Below are 19111 nucleotides of genomic sequence, written 5' to 3' on the forward strand. Positions count from 1 at the left end.
TTAATTTCCATTTAACTAGCTTCCTCATTTTTGTACCATTCCCATTTTTAAAGTTAAATTCCACTTTTGTGGATTTCTTTGGCATGTTTTCCCCCACAGGTGTGTTAAATTTAATTACATTATGGTCACCATTAACAAGAAGTTCAGGTATATTCACTTCTTGAACCAGATCTTGTGCTCCACTTAGGACTAAATCAAGAATTGCCTCTCTTCTTGTGGGTACCAGGACATGCTGTTCATCTATGTGTCTGATAATTCTGTTCTTTACCATAGTTTCAATCAGTTTTCCCGGTACTAAAGTCAGGCTCATCAGCCTGTAATTGCCGGGATCGCCTCTGGAGCCTTTTTTAAAAATTGGCATCACATTTGCTATCCTCCAGTCATCTAGTACAGAAGCTGATTTAAATGATAGGTTACATACCACAGTTAGTAGTTCTGCAATTTCACATTTGAGTTCCTTCCGAACTCTTGGGTAAAGACCATCTGGTCATGGTGACTTATTATTGTTTATCAATTTGTTCCAAAACCACCTCTACTGACACGTCAATCTGGGACAGTTCCTCAGATTTGTCACCTAAAAAGAATGGCTCAGGTTTGAAAAGCTTTTTTGATTGCTGTACATTGAAAAGCCTGGAGCAAGATGTCCCCCAGAACACAGACACTTCCAGAAAATCATTTGTCTGTAGCCATTGCATGCTGTAGTGAATGGGTTTAAGAAGGCAGCATGCTTTATCTCAAAACTGTGGATAAGCAATTAGCCAATACACTAAGGAGCAGCTTTACTTGTAGAAGTCCCAAAGGAGTTTCAGGATGCTCATAGAGTTCTCTGCCATTAGTGATGTTGCTATAATGATTCTAGGCTGCTATATTGCAATAAGTTTCTGTTTTGCTATATCTAGTGTAACCTTTAGACATGTCTACTGCAATCAGACTGAGGTATCTCTGGGATTATTCTGGGATATAGTGCATTTTTCTCAATGGTGAAATTCACTTTATGACAGGCTTTTGCAGCTAGTATGCCTCTTGGTGCCTCTTACTGCAGAAACAGGATACATTGCCACATCCTTGTATAATGTAAATTAGGATTTTTGCCATTGCATATAGCTGAGGTATATTGCTATATAACTGGTATGTTTGTGGTATAATTGGTATATTTTCCCTATCATGACATTGGCATGCAAATAGTTTATTAACTTAATAGTTAATTGAACTTCAACAAAATTCCAAAATTGATTTATCCAGTTAATTGACTGAATAAAAGGAGTATGTTATTCCCATCTCTACTTCTTGCAAATGAAAAATACCCATGAAAACAGATTTCTTTCTTTTATCAGACTACTGTAGTTTACTCAGTTTACTCTACTCAGATCACTCTAGCCTCACCAAGGCTCTTAAGCAAAGTAAGCTGTCATGGGATAAGAGGGAAGGTCCTGTCATGGATCGGTAACTGGTTAAAAGATAGGAAACAAAGGGTCTATACCTGCACCAATCCTATTCAACATATTCATAAATGATCTGGAAAAAGTCACAAAGGGATCTCACAAAACTGGGTGACTGGGCAACAAAATGGCAGATGAAATTCAGTGTTTATAAATGCAAAGTAATGCACATTGGAAAAGATAATCCCAACTATACATACAAAATGTATATTACATACTAAATTAGCTGTTACTACTTAAGAAAGATATCTTGAAGTCATTGTGGATAGTTCTTTGAAAACATCCACTCAGTGTGCAGTGGCACTCAAAAAAGCTAACAGAATGTTGGGAATCATTAGGAAAGGAATGGGTGGCAGGTATTAAAGGCCAGGGCAGGCTAACCCTCCCCTGACCCAAGCTCTGGCCCCGCCCATGTTCCCCGAGAGGCCCCGCTCTACCTCCCTCTCTACCCTGAAGCCGGCCAGTGGCCTGGAGCTCAGGCCCACCAGCGCCAGGGGCAGTGCTCGGACTGGCCGGGGTTGAGCCAGCGACCTGGCACTTGGGGTGGCCAGTGACTTGACGGGCGCTGGGGCCAGCCATGTGCTCAGGGGGAGGGCAGCGGCTCGGCCGGGCACTGGGGCTGGCCAGGCGTTTGATGTGGGGGGAACCAGGGGCAGGTGGGCGCAGCTGGGGCAGGCAGGCTGGGGCTTCTTTGGCCCCAGGGGTGCCTCAGGGCTCCTCTGGCCGCGGGGTGGGAGGGCCTTGGGACTCCAGCATGCTGCGGGGGGGGGGGGGGGCTCAGGCAGAAGGGGAGGGTTGGCGGGCTAGCCTCCCCAAAGGAGGGGTTCAGCTGCCGCCCATGAGGAAAAGTATAGATAGTAAGACCGAAAATAAAATATTGTCTCTATATAAATCCAGGGTACACCCACATCTTGAATACTGGAGGCAGATCTGGTCGCCCCATTCCAAAAAAGGTATATTGGAATTGGAAAAGGTACAGAAAAGGGCAACAAAAATGATTAGGCATATGGAACAGCTTCCATATGAGGAGAGATTAATAAGACTGGGAGTTTATAGCTTGGAAAAGAGAGGACTAAAGGGGGATATGATAGAGGTCTATAAAATCATGACTGGGTATGGAGAAAGTAAATAAGGAAGTGTTATTTACTCCTTCTCATACCACAAGAACTAGGGGGTCACCAAATGAAATTAATAGGCAGCAGGTTTAAAACAAACAAAAGGAAGTATTTCTTCACACAACACACAGTCAACCTGTGGAACTCTTTGCCAGAGGATGTTGTGAAGGCCAAGACTATAACAGGGTTCAGAAAAGAACTAGATAAGTTAATGGAGGATAGGTCCATCAATGGCTATTAGCCTGGATGGGCAGGAAAACAAAACCATGCTCTGAAGTGTCCCTAGGCTCTGTTTGCCAGAAGCTAGTTATGGGTGACAGGGGATGGATCACTTGATGATTACCTGTTCTGTTCATTCCCTCTGAAACACCTGGCATTGGCCACTGTTAGAAGACAGGATACTGGTCTAGATGGAACATTGTTCTGACCCAATATGGCTGTTCTTTTGTTCTTATGCAGATGTATGACATGTCAAATGGACTGAGGGACCCACCGCCGAATTGCCGCCAAAGACCACGATGTGCTATCCCCCTTCCCATTGGCCGCCCCAAGCACCTGCTTCTTTCGCTGGTGCCTGGAGCCGGCCCTGAGGGGAACACACGCCCCTTCCCCATGTCTGCTGGGAGCAGCCAGCAGGAGAGAGCAGATCACTGCGCGGGGGAGGAGGGAGGCTGGGCGCCTGCCTACCTGTGAACAAGTGAGAGAGACTCACTCCATCCCTCTTGCCAGGGCCGGCTCCAGGCACCAGCTTGTCAAGCAGGTGCTTGGGGCGGCCACTCTGGATAGGGGCGGCACATCCAGCTATTCAGCGGCAATTCGGCGGACGGTCTCTCACTCCCGCTTGGAGCGAAGGACCTCCCGCCGAATTGCCGCCGCAGATCGCGGCTTTTTTTTTTTTTTTGGCTGTTTGGGGCGGCAAAAACCCTGGAGCTGGCCCTGCCTCTTGCTCGCTGTTGCTGCATCCTGGGTTGGGAGGCGTAGGACTGTGTGAAGCAGGCTGTCCCTGAGGCAGAGCAGAAATGTAACAACTAAGCAGGCAGGCTGCTAATGTTCCCATTGTTAGTTAATTGTTCCCATTCTAAGTCAATTATGGCTCCTTTACTTTGCCAGAATGGTGTAAAGGAGCCTTATTGTAAATGACAGTAACGGAAAACTCAGCTAGGAAGGTCTATGTGCTTTCTCGCTTTTTTTCTGTGCCAGAGAGGCACAGTGGGGTTAGATTACAGCTCATCCATTTAAAAAAATGCGGGACAATGATTAGCAAAAATGTATGACTTTCATGTGTGAAAGTCTGAGCAATTTAAAGTGACAGTCTACTTTACACAACATCAAACACCAAAATAAAAGTAATGTAATTTAAATGAAAATCCAGGATTATAACTGGAATGCAGGGTATTGGTTACCAAGTATTTGTAACTTAACTTTCATGTGTTTAGGAAATGCTGAACAGTTATTGTGATTTTTTTTCTGTATGATAATTTAAATAAATTACTAAAATAAGCGAGACTGGTGTGATTATATTGAATTATTATGACAAATAAAATATGCATAATTTTGCTTTTTTGGCACAGAATTTGGGATTTTTTGGTGCAGAATCCCCCTAGGAGTATCTCTCCACATCAAGCAGAGAGGGGAATTGAACCTCGGGTTCTCACATCCTGCATGAGTGCCCTAATGACTGGGCTAAAAGTTATAATGGGGGGAGGGGGGGACTCACCACTTCTTTCTACTGCAGCCATTTTGGGTAGGTTTAGGCATGCTCTGAGACTGCCTACCGGATTGCACCCTGTTGTCAAGACAGGGAGCGAATGCCTAGGTTGAGGAGAAGGAGGAGGATTATTTATTATTAATAGCCAAGATTATTACAGTAGTGCTTAAGGGTCAACCATGAATAGGGCCTAATTGTGCTATGCACTGTACAAACAAAGAGTAGAGGATGGTCTCTGCTCTGAAGAACTTACAATCTAAATGGACACAACAGACACAGGGTAGGGGAAGGGGCCAGACAAACAAGCCGAGTGAGCAATGTGATGGTAGCAAATGGCATGTTTGTTCCACTTTGGGCTGGGGGAGTTTACTTAGTAGGGGATCAGCTAAATGGAAAGAAAAGGCAAGGAGGGGCAAAGGGGACAGGATCAGGGAGAACAGGCTGAGAAGCACAGGTGTGGAGTGATGCTAAGGCAAAGGGATTGTAAGAGAAGAGTAGGGTTAGAGTAGCCAAATCAGTACAGGGCAGAGAAAGACAGAGAACTTTCTACAGTTTTGACTAGAATGTCCTAAGGTGAAAAGGGGGGCTTAGGTTTGAGATAGGTGCCCAGGTGCCTGTGCTGAGGCAGCTGTACCCATGCCCAACAACACAAACTTAGGTGCCCAGGGAACTTTAATGGTGGAAATTTTAGCATGTAGGGATTTTAGGTACCTACAGAGTTAGGCGGCAGCTGAGAAGGGTTTTTGAGGCTCTCAGTGGAGCTTATATGTTGGATTTAGGAACCTAAAGTGACATCTAGACATCTAAGTTCTTTTGTCCCCAGATACCCCTGTGGATAACATAAAGGTGTCCAAGCATGGGACAACTCTTGAGACTTTATGGAATTGCTCTAGAACATGCTTATAAATATTTCAAATGGTGTGTTCTCTGTTCCCAAAGAGAGTGCTGGCTCTTCAGGACATCTCAAGACTGGGAAAATGCTTTAAGCAAAGACAGCAAACAAACTAAAAAATAACCCAGTTTCCTAGTCAGCTTTCTGATGCAGTCTGGGTTGCCTCAGGCAAGTAGTGCACCTCCAAGTGCAAGTAGTGCACCAGATAACACTGGTCTACAATTTTTGAGAAGTCGTCTGCTTCAGAGATAAAATGTGCTATTTATTATGTATTTTGATGTGCTGAATTCAAATATGACAATTAAAACAACTGATTGGCTACTGTTTCTAAGATATTTAACTTTTTACATTTTATGTCTGTATATTGTGTAGATAGTAGAGTTTTAATCATAAATTGTAAACCTAGGTCTTTTCATGTGTTTATGGTTGCTTTACATGATAATATTTCACCTGTCCTGTTTATGTAACACTTTAAAAATCAGCAAAAAGGTTATATAAATAAAATTTATTATGAAACAAAAGGCAAAAAACTATTATGTACATCGTTTAGTCCTATTCAGTGTCTACTCGGCGCTTCTTGGCTTGTCTCTTGTATTCATTAAATGGAGCATCTCTTATCACTGTCCAGCAATAGTCTGCAAGCATTGATGGGCTCCATTTGCCCTGATAGCGTTTCTCCATTGTTGCAATGTCCTGGTGAAATCGCTCGCCGTGCTCGTCGCTCACTGCTCCACAGTTCGGTGGAAAAAAATCTAGATGAGAGTGCAAAAAATGTATCTTTAGTGACATGTTGCAACCAAGGCTTTTGTATGCCTTGAGGAGGTTTTCCACCAACAACCTGTAGTTGTCTGCCTTGTTTCCGAGAAAATTTATTGCCACTAACTGGAAGGCTTTCCATGCCGTCTTTTCCTTGCCACGCAGTGCATGGTCAAATGTATCATCTCGAAGAAGTTCACGAATCTGAGGACCAACAAAGACACCTTCCTTTATCTTAGCTTCACTTAACCTTGGAAAATTTTCCACGGCGGTACTTGAAAGCTGCTTGTGTTTTGTCAATGGCCTTGACAAAGTTCTTCATCAGACCCAGCTTGATGTGTAAGGGTGGTAACAAAATCTTCCTTGATTCAACAAGTGGTGGATGCTGAACACTTTTCCTCCCAGGCTCCAATGACTGTCGGAGTGGCCAATCTTTCTTGATGTAGTGGGAATCTCTTGCACGACTATCCCATTCACAGAGAAAACAGCAGTACTTTGTGTATCCAGTCTGCAGACCAAGCAAGAGAGCAACAACCTTCAAATCGCCACAAAGCTGCCACTGATGTTGGTCATAGTTTATGCACCTCAAAAGTTGTTTCATGTTGTCATAGGTTTCCTTCATATGGACTGCATGACCAACTGGAATTGATGGCAAAACATTGCCATTATGCAGTAAAACAGCTTTAAGACTCGTCTTTGATGAATCAATGAACAGTCTCCACTCATCTGGATCGTGAACGATGTTGAGGGCTGCCATCACACCATCGATGTTGTTGCAGGCTACAAGGTCACCTTCCATGAAGAAGAATGGGACAAGATCCTTTTGACGGTCACGGAACATGGAAACCCTAACATCACCTGCCAGGAGATTCCACTGCTGTAGTCTGGAGCCCAACAGCTCTGCCTTACTCTTGGGTAGTTCCAAATCCCTGACAAGGTCATTCAGTTCACCTTGTGTTATGAGGTGTGGTTCAGAGGAGGAGGATGGGAGAAAATGTGGGTCCTGTGTCATTGATGGTTCAGGACCAGAAGTTTCATCCTCTTCCTCTTCCTCATCTGACTCAAGTGAGAATGATTCTGGTGCATCAGGAACCGGCAGTCCTTCTCCGTGGGGTACTAGGCGTATAGCTGATGGAATGTTTGGATAATGCACAGTCCACTTTTTCTTCTTTGACACACCTTTCCCAACTGGAGGCACCATGCAGAAGTAACAATTGCTGGTATGATCTGTTGGCTCTCTCCAAATCATTGGCACTGCAAAAGGCATAGATTTCCTTTTCCTGTTCAACCACTGGTGAAGATTTGTTGCACAAGTGTTGCAGCATATGTGTGGGGCCCACCTCTTGTCCTGATCTCCAATTTTGCAGCCAAAATAAAGGTGATAGGCTTTCTTATCCATAGTGGTTATACTGCGCTTTTGTGATGCAAAAGTCACTTCACCACAAACATAGCAGAAGTTATCTGCACTGTTCACACAAGTACAAGGCATCTCCGCTCACTTTGGCTAAACAGAAATGTGTCCCTTTGCAAAATCAAACACTGACAAATAAGAGAGCATGACACTGTATGATTTCTAGAGCTGATATAGGGCAATTTGTTCAGCAGAGTGATGTAAGCTTCGTTATGATTGCATCATCCATGACTTCTAGGAATAACATGATGCAATTAATATCATGTATGATGCAATACCAGCTTCAGATTGCATCATTCATTGTTTTGCCTAAAAAGCAAGTACTGTCCAAACCCAGTCATAGATTTATTCATAGATCCAGTCAAAGATGTATTTTAGTCATTTCTGGTTTAAATTGAGATCCCTTCCCTTTATAACTCACTTATCCTCCGCCATTCCCAAGTCAAGGGTCGTATATACTGACCCAATAGCATATCTTGAAAACTAGAGCCAATCAACAATTTTAAACATCATTTTCGTTCTCAGTGACCCAGAATTAGTAAAGTTTGACTACATTTATTTCAGAAGCATTTTGGCTGTAGAGCAGTGTAATTTAGAAGAAAGAGAGCCTTCCTGTCACCCCAACCTGAAGAGCCTGATGGCAGGGGTTAGACCAGCCAGTTGTTCCTCAAAGGAAAGGCAAGAGGGCCAGCTAGATGCTCCCCAAAGACACCACCAAGTAAATGGGAAGGAGACCTGGGGGATGTTGGGAAGAAAAGGGTCTCTGGAAAAGAGAAAAAGGTGAGAAATCTCTGAGAAGGGAGGGAGCTAAATAGGTTGATATTTAAAATCACAGGATATTAGGACTCCAATATCTGAATGTGATTTTTATTGGCCTATATGCCTGTGACATTGCTTCAGAGATGCCAAGTGACAGACCACAGATAGGTGGAGCAAGTGGCTGCATAGCTCAAAATATTTGCAATTGTGTATGTCTGTCCAGTCATATTAGCAAGTCTTTTCAAGCACCTAAATTCAAATCTGGCACTAAAACTTTTCTTTGTTCTCCCAGCGTAAAGGCAGAAAGGGGGTGTTGAGGATGGAGTGCACACTCTTATCTTCAAGGAGGCTAGGAGTCCATAGTGCAGCCTCTATGTAACTGTTATCCTAGCCTCTCTGCACCTTCTACATGGAGATTCCCAGCCACTGGATCCTGATAAGTCAAGATTCAGTAGCCTTTTTCCAGTCCACCCCAGTGGTTCCTACTGGACAAGGCCCTTCAAAGTCAACGCAGAATCTCCCTTCAGTGCACAGGATGCCCAGATGCCCCATCTTTGCAGCCATTCTACCTGCATCCATCCCCGTGCAGAGATGTGTTCTGTACTATAAATGATGTGGCGGGCCATTAATCCCTTGAAATCATGGTAAAATAAAATGGTAAAATAAAAAATGGTAAAAAAAAGTGAGGAAAGATGAGAGTAGGGTTTTCATGACAAGTTATAATGAGTAGCTGGTTTTTGTTTTTAGAATTATAATGAATAAAGACAATCCTATTTATTATTTAAATCCTTCTTAATTTTAATGAGCAGTCCTAGTGATAATTACCATGTTGTGGTTTGGTCAGGTTTCTGTTTTCATTATTTTTCACCATTTTATAAAGTTTTTAAAAGTTTAAACATTCAGTGAATTTTCTTCTGTTATAGGGTTACTGGCCTAGTGGATGGTGGGGAGGGGGAAGCATCAGGTGTAATGTATCGATTTTAGTAAGCCTTTTGACACAGACCTGCATGACATTCTCATAAGCAAACTAGGAAAATGTGGTCTAGATGAAATTTCTATAAGGTGGGTCCACAAGTGGTTGAAAGACTGTACTCAAAGACTGGTTATCAAGGGCTTCCTGTCAAACTTGGAGGGAGTAACTAGTGGGGTACCTACGGTGACCAGATGTCCCGATTTTATAGGGACAGTCCTGATATTTGGGGATTCTTATATAGGTGCCTATTACACTCTGTCCCGATTTTTCACACTTGCTATCTGGTCACCCTAGGGGTACCACAGGGGTCAGTCCTGGGTCCAGTACTATTCAATATCTTCATTAATGACTTGGATAATGGAGTGGAGAGTGTGCTTATAAAATTTGCAGATGACACCAAGCTGGGAAGGGTTACAAGCACTTTGAAGGACAGGATTATAAATTCAAAATTACCTTGACAATTTCCAGAAAGGGTCTGAAATCAGCCAGATTAAATTCAATAAAGACAAGTGCAAAATACTTCACTTAGGAAGGTAAAATCAAATACACAACTACAAAATGGGGCATAATTGGCTAGGTGGTCATACTGCTGAAAAGAACCTGATAATTGTAGTGAATCACACATTGAATATGCGTCAACAATGTGATGCATTTGCAAAAAAGGCAAATATCATTCTGGGTGTGTTAACAGGATTGTTGTATGTAAGACATGGGAGTAATTGCCCTGCTCTGCTCAGCACTGGTGAAGCCTCAGCTGGAGTACTTTGTCCAATTCTGGGCACCACACTTTAGGAAAGATGTGGCCAAATTGGAGGGAGTACAGAGGAGAGCAACAAAAATTATAAAAGGTGTAGAAAACCTGATTTATGAGGAAAGATTAAAAAAATTAGACATGTTTAGTCTTGAGAAACAATAACTGAAGGGGAGGGAGGGACCTGTTTACAATTTTCAAATAGGTTAAGGGCTGTTATAAAGAGGATGATGATCAGTTCTCCATGTCCACTGAAAGTAGGATAAGAAGTAACAGGCTTAATCTGCAGCAAGGGAAATTTAGGTTGGATATAAGGAAAACATTTCTAACTCTAAGGCCTGGTCTACACTGGGGGAGGGATCGATCTAACATCTGCAACTTCAGCTATGAGAATAGCGTAGCTGAAGTCGACGTATCTTAGATCGACTTAGAATTACTTACTTCGCGTCCTCGCGGCGCGGGATCGACGGCTGCAGCTCCCCCGTCGAATTTGCTTCCGCCTCTCGCCGAGCTGGAGTTCAGCAGTCGACGGGAAAGCGATCGGGGATCGATTTATCGTGTCTACACTACACGCAATAAATCGATCCCCGATAGATAGATCGCTACCCACCGATCCAGCGGGTAGTATAGACGTACCCTAAGGGTAGTTAAGATCTGGAATAGGCTTCCAAGGGAGGCTGTGGAATCCCCATGACTTGAGGTTTTTAAGAACAGGTGGATGAACACCTGTCAGGGATGGCCTAGATTTACTTGGTCCTGCCTCAGTACATCAGTCTGGACTTGATGACCTCTTGACGTCCTTTTAAAAATTATTTGAAAATAGGGCAATTTCTATGGTATTGAAAGGGACTTTGCTGTCATACTGCTTCAGCGGCTTTCCAGTAACTCCACTAAAAATGAGTCCACACACTCATGCAGAACTCATGGTCAGGAACAGTTTCCCGATTAATAAAACTTAAGGAGCTTAATGTGTTAAAATTGGGGATGATAGGATAATTTCCATCCCAGAATACTGAAAGAGTGGGCACATGAGACTGCTAGTCCAATAGCAAGGATTTTTAATAAATCTATCTATTTGGGGGTAATACCATATGACTGGAGAATAGCTAACGTCATACCTATATTTAAAAAGGGGGAAAAATGGTCCGACAATTACAGACCTATTAGTCTGACCTCAATAATATGCAAGGCTTTAGAAGAAATTGGGAAGGAAAGAATAATTAAATGAATAGAGGAAAACAGGATATAATGCAATATGGGTTTACCAAAGGTAGATCATGCCAGACTAACCTATTTTCCTTCTTTGAGAAAATAACTGATATTTATTTAAGGGAGGTGCAGTAGATCTCATATACTTGAACTTTAGTAAAGCATTTGATGCGGTAACACATGGAAAATTATTAGTTACATTAGAAAAGATGGAGATTAGTACAAGAATTGTGAAGTGGATAAGGAACAGGCTAAAGGGGAGAAGGCAACAGGTAGTGCTGAAAGGTGAACTATAGGACTGGAGAGAGGATACAGGTGGAGTTCCTCAAGAATTGGCTTTGGGACCAATCTGAGTGAATATTTTTATTAAGATATTGGTACAAAATTAGGAGTGTACTAATGCAATTTGCTGATACAAAGATGGGAGGTATTATCAATACAGAGGAGGATCATGATATTATACAAAAAGATCTGGATTATCATGAAGACTGGAGTAACAGAAATGCAATGAAATTCAATAGTACAAAGTGCACCATCATTCACTTAGGGTCTAATAATGAAAATTTCTGCTACAAGATGGGGGCTCGTCAGTAGGAAGTGACAGAGGAAGAGAGAGACCTGGGTGTGTGGGTCGATCACAGGATGACTATGAAACACTAGTGTGATGCAGGTGTGAATAAAGCAAATGCAATCCTAGGATGTATTAGGCAAGACATTTCCAGTAGAGATAGAGAAGTATTAATGCCATTGTACAAGGCAATGGTAAGACCTTATTTGAAATACTGTGAACAATTCTGGTCACCCATGTTCAAGAAAGATATTAATTTAAGTTGGAACAGGTGCAGAGAAGTGCTACTAGGATGATCAGGGGTATAGAGGACCTATCTTATGAGAGGAGACTGGAAGAGCTTGGCTTGTTTAGCCTACGAAAACGAAGGTTGAGAAGGATATGATTGCTCTCTATAAATACAATAAAAACAACTAGCTATGGCTCTATATGATCACAGCTCTTTCAAACATTCCTATCCACAGCTTCAATGTAAGAAGAAATCCTTTTCCAACATCTGTACCTGTGCCATTTCTTCCATAGAAGGCTGAGGGGTGGATGATTTATTTTTAATGTAAATATAAGGATAATGGACTGGCTACCGGGAAAAATGTGTCTCTTAAATAATTACAGAGGAAAGAGGCCACTTTCCCACTCCAGGCTACAGTGGCCTTGATGGACTTGAGTGAGATAATATATTCTTACAATAACCACCCTGTGTGGAGCGCCAGGCAATACCATGCTCAGGGAGTATTGTGTCATAAATAGAATGATTACAACAGGTCGAAGAGTCCAGACAGCTGTTACATTGCCACGCCGCAGCAATTAGCCACCTGAAATCATAGAAAAGCGATGCAACGAAACCATGTAAAAAATCGCCTATGGCTACACGACTGGAAATGTGGTGCACACGGCTTGAAATACTTGATGAGGACATCAAATTGCACATTGACATTGCCGAACACTTTACAGCAGGCACAAAGGAGGATTGTTCGACCTGAAGATGTTTAAATTGCCTTCACACAAGAGTTGGCAGGTTAAAAGTCAATATGCAGAAGCGTGGCTATTCCAATGACCAAGATACATGTGACTGCGGTGAAACGCAAACTATGGAATGTCTGTTGGTCTGCCAGTTCCTGAAGGAGCTGTGTACCATGGAAAATCTTGCCAGGGCTACAGACCAGGACATAGCATGTACCCAACATGGGGAAAAAACTATGATTCTGGTGCAAGGACATGAGAAGAAGGGCGACCCTGGTCAATCATGTATAGGATCAACATGAGTATTTAGTTTGAGTAACTCAGGGATCAAGTGCTCAAAACAGTGCAGAGTACAATTTTTGTGGTACAGCTAATTGTTTTCTTTTAGTTTCTAGTAGTTTTATTTGTTTTCTTAGTAGTGTTGCCAAGGTAAGTTTTTTACCATGGATAATTTTTGTTTGTGTTCTTACAGACTGTAGGAAAATGTAGAAACAACCCACTCAAATTCTCCTAGTTTCTGTGCCACCTTTGGCACCTTTGATGTTAATAGATCAATCTTGCTATTCTATGATGTGCAGCTTAGAATCATAGAATCTTAGAATATTAGGGTTGGAAGAGACCTCCGGAGGTCATCTAGTCCAATCCCCTGCTCAAAGCAGGACCAACACCAACTAAATCATCCCAGCCAGGGCTTTGTCAAGCTGGGCCTTAAAAATCTCTAAGGATGGAGATTCCACCACCTCCCTAGGGAACCCATTCCAGTGCTTCACCACTCTACTAGTGAAACTAGCTTGCTTTGATGCAGTTAATTTTGTCATTCATTTCCTGCTATAAAGAGAAAACCTTTGAATCCTGTTAGTTTTTGATTGAGTCTTAAGTCAGATGCAGAAGTTAATAAAGAAGGTAAGCCTAGAATCTCAACTAAGTGATGCTGACCACTATAAGATAAAGTCTAACATTAAAAAAATAGGAAAATGGATAACCGCAAGTTGTAGGGAAAAGTAAGAAATTTTAAAACCATAGACTCTGCCTCAAGGCTATTTGAGAATGCTGTATTTCAGATACTGATGGTTTGAATGCCTATGATCAAAAAGTAAAAAGAAGAGAGTAAAATGGTAAGTTTAAGTGGAGAGGTGCACAAGTTTATTAATATCAAGAAAGCTTATGTCAAATAGAAAATTCCTGTCATACATGAACAGTAGACTGAAACAAACACACACCATATAAGGTACAAGTTCAAAATACTGTGGCAATAGGGATGATATGAAGAATAGATAGCCAGAGATATTAAGGTACTGCATCAAATTATTTATGTGAGAAACAATAGGGCTGTGTATGTAACTGTAAACCCAGGGTACCCATCGAAAGGTGGGACCCAAGTATTCTAGCTCCTATAGAATTTGGCAATAAATACATGGATTATGTTTTCCAGTCAGAGTATTGATGAGTTGTTAATTCACAATAAGATTCAGATGTCAGATTCCCAGTTGCTCTTTTAACTAAGCTGCTCATCAAAGGTCTGAATCTGCCATCCTTACTCCCTCTGAGAAATACTTCATTCAGCAAGCAATCCTATTTGTTTAAATGGACTACTTGAGCAGAAGGGTACTATTCAGCATGAGTAAAGGTGGTAATTTGACCCCAAACCAGTATTTAATGTTACCAATTTGGGATTAGAAAAGATGTTCATTCTAAAGTAGAATAGTTTGCTATTTATGCAAATTAGTATCGAATGATGACTTAATAGATACATTGTCCAGTATAACTTTGTATTTCTCTAAAAGATCAAAAATGCTTCTTTTTATACTAATAGATATCAAATCTGCCACACTGCTTTAATAATTCATACTCCTTATGTGTATTTCTTGTCTTTGAGCCATTTTCTGTGGTATCTTGAATATAAATATAGCAACAACAAGAAAGGGAAACAGTTACATTATTGAGAAGATGTGAACTGACATAAACAATCCTACTTGTTTGTTTCTCTGCAGATAGAAAGGAAGTGAAGGTGGGAGAGTATAATGCTGTAGCTGATACACTGGAAATAATCAACAACACCATCAGGTTCCAAGGTAGGACAGGAAATGGAAAAGATGCACAGCAGTTATATGTATTGCTATATAGTTCAGACTTCATGCTTTATACAGACACGTTTTATTACTCTGTTACTGAAAAAGAAGGTTATAAAATCATATGCTGAGGGGATTAGGGCCAGTGTCTCATGCTTGATATTTTATTGTGTCATGCAGTCTCTTAGAAGCTACAAAAGGAGAGTTCTGAAAAGAAAGTAGCAACATTTTGAATGATTATATTGTGTTAGTATTTCTCATTTCGACATCTTGTGCTAATCTTAAATGATCTGTGAAAATGGATATTCTTCATTATTTCAGTGGGTTTCAGAATATGTTTTCTCTTTCATGTTCACAAATCCAAAATGCTTTAATTTCATTCCTATGTCATCTCCACCAATCAGTCTCACTAACATGATGTGTGAGTATATAAAGAGGAGGTTACATTTCTCTTAGTCTTTGTAACTACATGAAGATGCCAGTTGTCATTTTATTGTCTTCAGTAAACTTACAGAAATGAATAAGGGGTCCCTTTTTTCACAGATAATAGTTGTGTGCATGTATAACTAGGCACAGATAAAGGGCCAGATCTCGGGCCCTGCTAAGGTTTCTTTATACTGGTCTGGCAGCACAAAGCAGCATTAAACTTGTTTTAAAGGATCCATTAAAGATTCCCCCAGCATGAGGGATTGCTTGGGTGATACAGAACCACCACACCCTTCTTCTCCCAGCACCCCAGCAGAAGCTGTGTGGCCAAGGTGTCCCTATACCCATGCAATCCCTGGCTACTGGAATGGCCCTTTATGGCTTTTGGGAAGCTGGTGTTACTTCCTGTCTCAGAAAATCAGGAGCACAGGATCTGTCCCAAAGCCTTTTGTATAGAATACATACAGTATAATAGTATAATCAGTCATAAAGTTAACAGCTATTAAATTGCACTTCCATTCTGCAAATGTGAAAAATAAATCTTATAAGACCATTCGTTGTTTCAGTTTAATACTGATACAAATAACCAATATGTTCTATGTAGTCATTTAGTTAGTTGGCAAGAGATAGAGCATGAACTGATTATTACTGTGCCCCAGGTATTCTACCATGGTGCACCAGCCTACTGGAGCCATTTCACATAGGTCACAAGTTAGGGTAGCCTTCAGGGCGGTTCTCACCTGAGTTGAGGTGGGATCCTGGAAGCCCTGGGAAAGGCTGCCCCCCTTCAGCTCCTGAGCCAGGCTCATCACTGGTGCAAGGATGACCCTTCTGAGGGAGTGCTCCCAGGATCCACTCCCTGATGGGTTAGGCATATCATCACAGGATACAAGACCAACCAACTGCTTCTATAAAAGCTCTTGTATAATATCTACACCACTTGATCAGCTCGATACTGATGACCCATTGGGAAATGTATTCAAGCCAGATTCAGGGAGGAAAAACATAGGAAGTGTTTTAAAATATTTTTCCAAGTTAATTTTCTTATGAAATCATAGAAATATATCTGTATGCTTCATGCTTGTTTTTTAACTGTCTTGGAATGGTTTGGAGAGTAATGATGGTTTATCCTGTAAGAAATGATGGGATGTGCCAACTTTGTTTTTTCCGTTGTTGTTTTTTTTCAAACCTCTCCCCCCTTATGCCCTTCTTTTTTTAGTCAGCAGTTAGAAGTGTGGTTATGGTAGAATAGTGTGTTAATCCATCTCTAACCCTATTTACTAAATGAAGACAACCACATTTCACAAAAGTTGACAAACTCAGTTGTGGCTAAACCAGATTAAGAGTTTGCTGCACACTGCATGGGCAGGTTTCAACCACTGAGACTATTTTAAAAGATGAAGGCCTATGGGAGGACTTCATAATACACAAAGTAAGAAAGAAAAGACTAGGACAAAGGGAAGGAAGTGAAGCAACATATCTATCTCCAGGGGCTGCATTAATCACTGCGTTTTAAAAATACAGCCCAAATTGCTTTGAATTTTTTGGGCATTCCCCTTCTGTGGAATGCCAGTCATCCATTGGCTGCAAGGTCAGCCACATCAGTGAGCCAGGCATCAATATTTGGTGGGGATCGACCTTTTTCATTTTTGCAGAAAGAATTTTTTAGTGACCAAAGATGCATTTTGGAACCATGCCACCCTGTTACCAGTTCACCTCCAGGTATCAGGAACATATCCAAGAATGAAACTTACTGTCACGATCCCCACAAGGACAGAGCAAGGGCAAACCTGAGGCTAAGAGTAGCTGAGGAATTAAATCACGTCCAGGCCAGGGTTGATACCAAGGGTCAGAATCCAAATTAGGTTTCAGGGTTTGAGTCAGGAGGCAAAGTCAAGTCAGCCTTTCACACTGCCCTATATGGAATTGACATGGATACCTTTTCCATTGTGAAGAGACAATCAGGCACTGAACCCCTTCTGTGTGGCTTAAGTAATATGGAAGGCCTTTCACAATCCCTCTGCACACAGGTGAATATCAGCTGAAGTGGAAATATAGAGAACTGTTACACTGTCTCAAAATTACTCTTTTTGTTAAGCCAAGTAGCCCCCAAATGGCATGGGAACTGGCTGGGGTTGGGTGTAATGACTTTGACTGACAACCCAATCATATGTTCTAAAACATGGATTTGAATGTGTTTGAGGTAGAGTTAACACACACAAGGCCATATTCTTCCCCATATATATGGTAGCACAAGGGAGCTGTAACGGCTTGCTGCTGTTTTTGCTTTTTGGTCAATCCTTGCTTGATGACAAAATATTGGGCCAAATTTTGAAGTACTCACTCGGTTTTAACTTGGGCAAATTGCTAGTGATTTCAGTGAATAAGGACTTACTGGAACCCTAATAAGGATTTTAGGGTTTGACTAGCTGTAAATAAAAGTAGACTAGGAAAGAATATTCTTAGTCTGTGACTACTTGTGTCATCTCCAATTCAGAAAAGCATTTAAGCATGTGTGTTGCAGTGCTTATTGTTTTCCTGAATAAGGATGGAATTAAGCACATGCTTAATGCTTTCCTGACTTTCTCCTTCCAACAGGGTATTATATCATCAGAAGTCCAAACCTTTCTTGACTATCTGGTATATCTCCGTTGAAGTAAATGGCTTTACCTCAGGGATGGATATGGCCCACTGTCTTTAGCTCTTTTGGGGGTAATGGAAGGGATATATTTTTTGACAAGAATTCAATCTCTATGTGGGCTTTAGCTTTTTTCTTCTTGAAATTTTAGGATTGGAGCCTCCAAAGGACAAAACAATTATACAAGAACAGCTGCGTAAGATCTCCTTGCCTCTCTACAGTATTCTTTCAGCACTCACTATCCTAGGAATGATCATGGCCAGTGCTTTTTTGTTCTTTAACATCAAAAACAGAAATCAGAAGTAAGAAATGTACATTATCTTTTTCATTTTTCATTTTTTTCATATTTAAGTACCACATTTGTGGACACTAAAATTATATGAAGAGAACATCACATTGGGAAGACAATATTTTAAAAATGTTATTTGCTTTAATTGAAGTTACTATATAACAGCTTTGTGTTGAAAGATATTAACTATCCATTAGATCAAATCCTTTTATTCTGTTTGAAAAATTAATCTTTTCCACTGTGTGTTATTAGCATAAACCCTAGCTAATTAACCAATGTGTAAAGTAGGGAGTAGCTTTAGCAGGGAAGATCAAAACCCTTAACAATTAATATGCTTATCCAACCTTTTTTGGAAAGCACAAATTGATTTGCATATTTCTAGATTTCTAGTAGAATTCCACAAGTAGGGTCGGCCATCTGTTTAATTAATTTTATAGGAAACTGTTCATTATGGTTTGAGTCATCTAACTGTTGTCTTTTTCTATTTAATGCACCGTCTGCGTCTGTCTGTAGACTAATAAAGATGTCCAGTCCCTACATGAACAACCTTATTATCCTTGGGGGGATGCTTTCCTATGCATCTATTTTTCTTTTTGGCCTTGATGGATCCTTTGTCTCTGAAAAGACATTTGAGACACTTTGCACAGTAAGTAACTTCAAATTCTCTAGCTTAAGAAGCTCTTGCAAACAGCTTTATGTTTTGTGCAAAAGAGATAATTTTTAGCACGTTATATGTATGTTCTCTGTGAATTATTCTGTACGTTTTAACATTGATGCTTTTACTTCTTTTGCCAGGATTTTCAGAAATCTGGATCCAAATTCTGAGCAGTCCAGGGCACCTGCATCTGCCACTGAAGCCAGTGGAACTTGCGGGTGCTCAGAACTTCTCAGGGTTTGGTCCATGGTTCCGGTCTTAAGTGTAACTGCACTTCTAAATTTCGAAATTATATATTTGTTAATTATTGAAAGCTGCCTGTGTAGAGCAGCACCTAATCAGAACTGTGGTCTATTATGATTTTCTGAGCATACATGTTTTCTTTGTCAATTAAACATTACTATACATTTCCTGATGGTAGCTTACTACAAAACTTTCTTCCAGTCCTCTCTAGACCTAAAAGAAGTTCATTTTACGCAAGTATTCTAGAACT

At 41.1% G+C, this 19111-nt stretch overlaps 1 protein-coding gene across 1 annotated transcript in view; it reads left to right on the top strand.

Annotated features, from left to right (window-relative positions):
- The window catches only part of GABBR2 (gamma-aminobutyric acid type B receptor subunit 2), an 878387-nt gene that overhangs the window by 586268 nt on the left and 273008 nt on the right, over nucleotides 1-19111 (top strand). The window contains exons 9-11 of the mRNA XM_065399110.1: nucleotides 14533-14613; nucleotides 17826-17976; nucleotides 18477-18609. Coding sequence (XP_065255182.1) covers nucleotides 14533-14613; nucleotides 17826-17976; nucleotides 18477-18609 — 365 coding nt within the window. The remainder of the gene's footprint in view (nucleotides 1-14532; nucleotides 14614-17825; nucleotides 17977-18476; nucleotides 18610-19111) is intronic.

Source organism: Emys orbicularis, chromosome 2 (genome assembly GCF_028017835.1).
Source record: "Emys orbicularis isolate rEmyOrb1 chromosome 2, rEmyOrb1.hap1, whole genome shotgun sequence".
Lineage (NCBI taxonomy): Eukaryota > Metazoa > Chordata > Testudines > Emydidae > Emys > Emys orbicularis.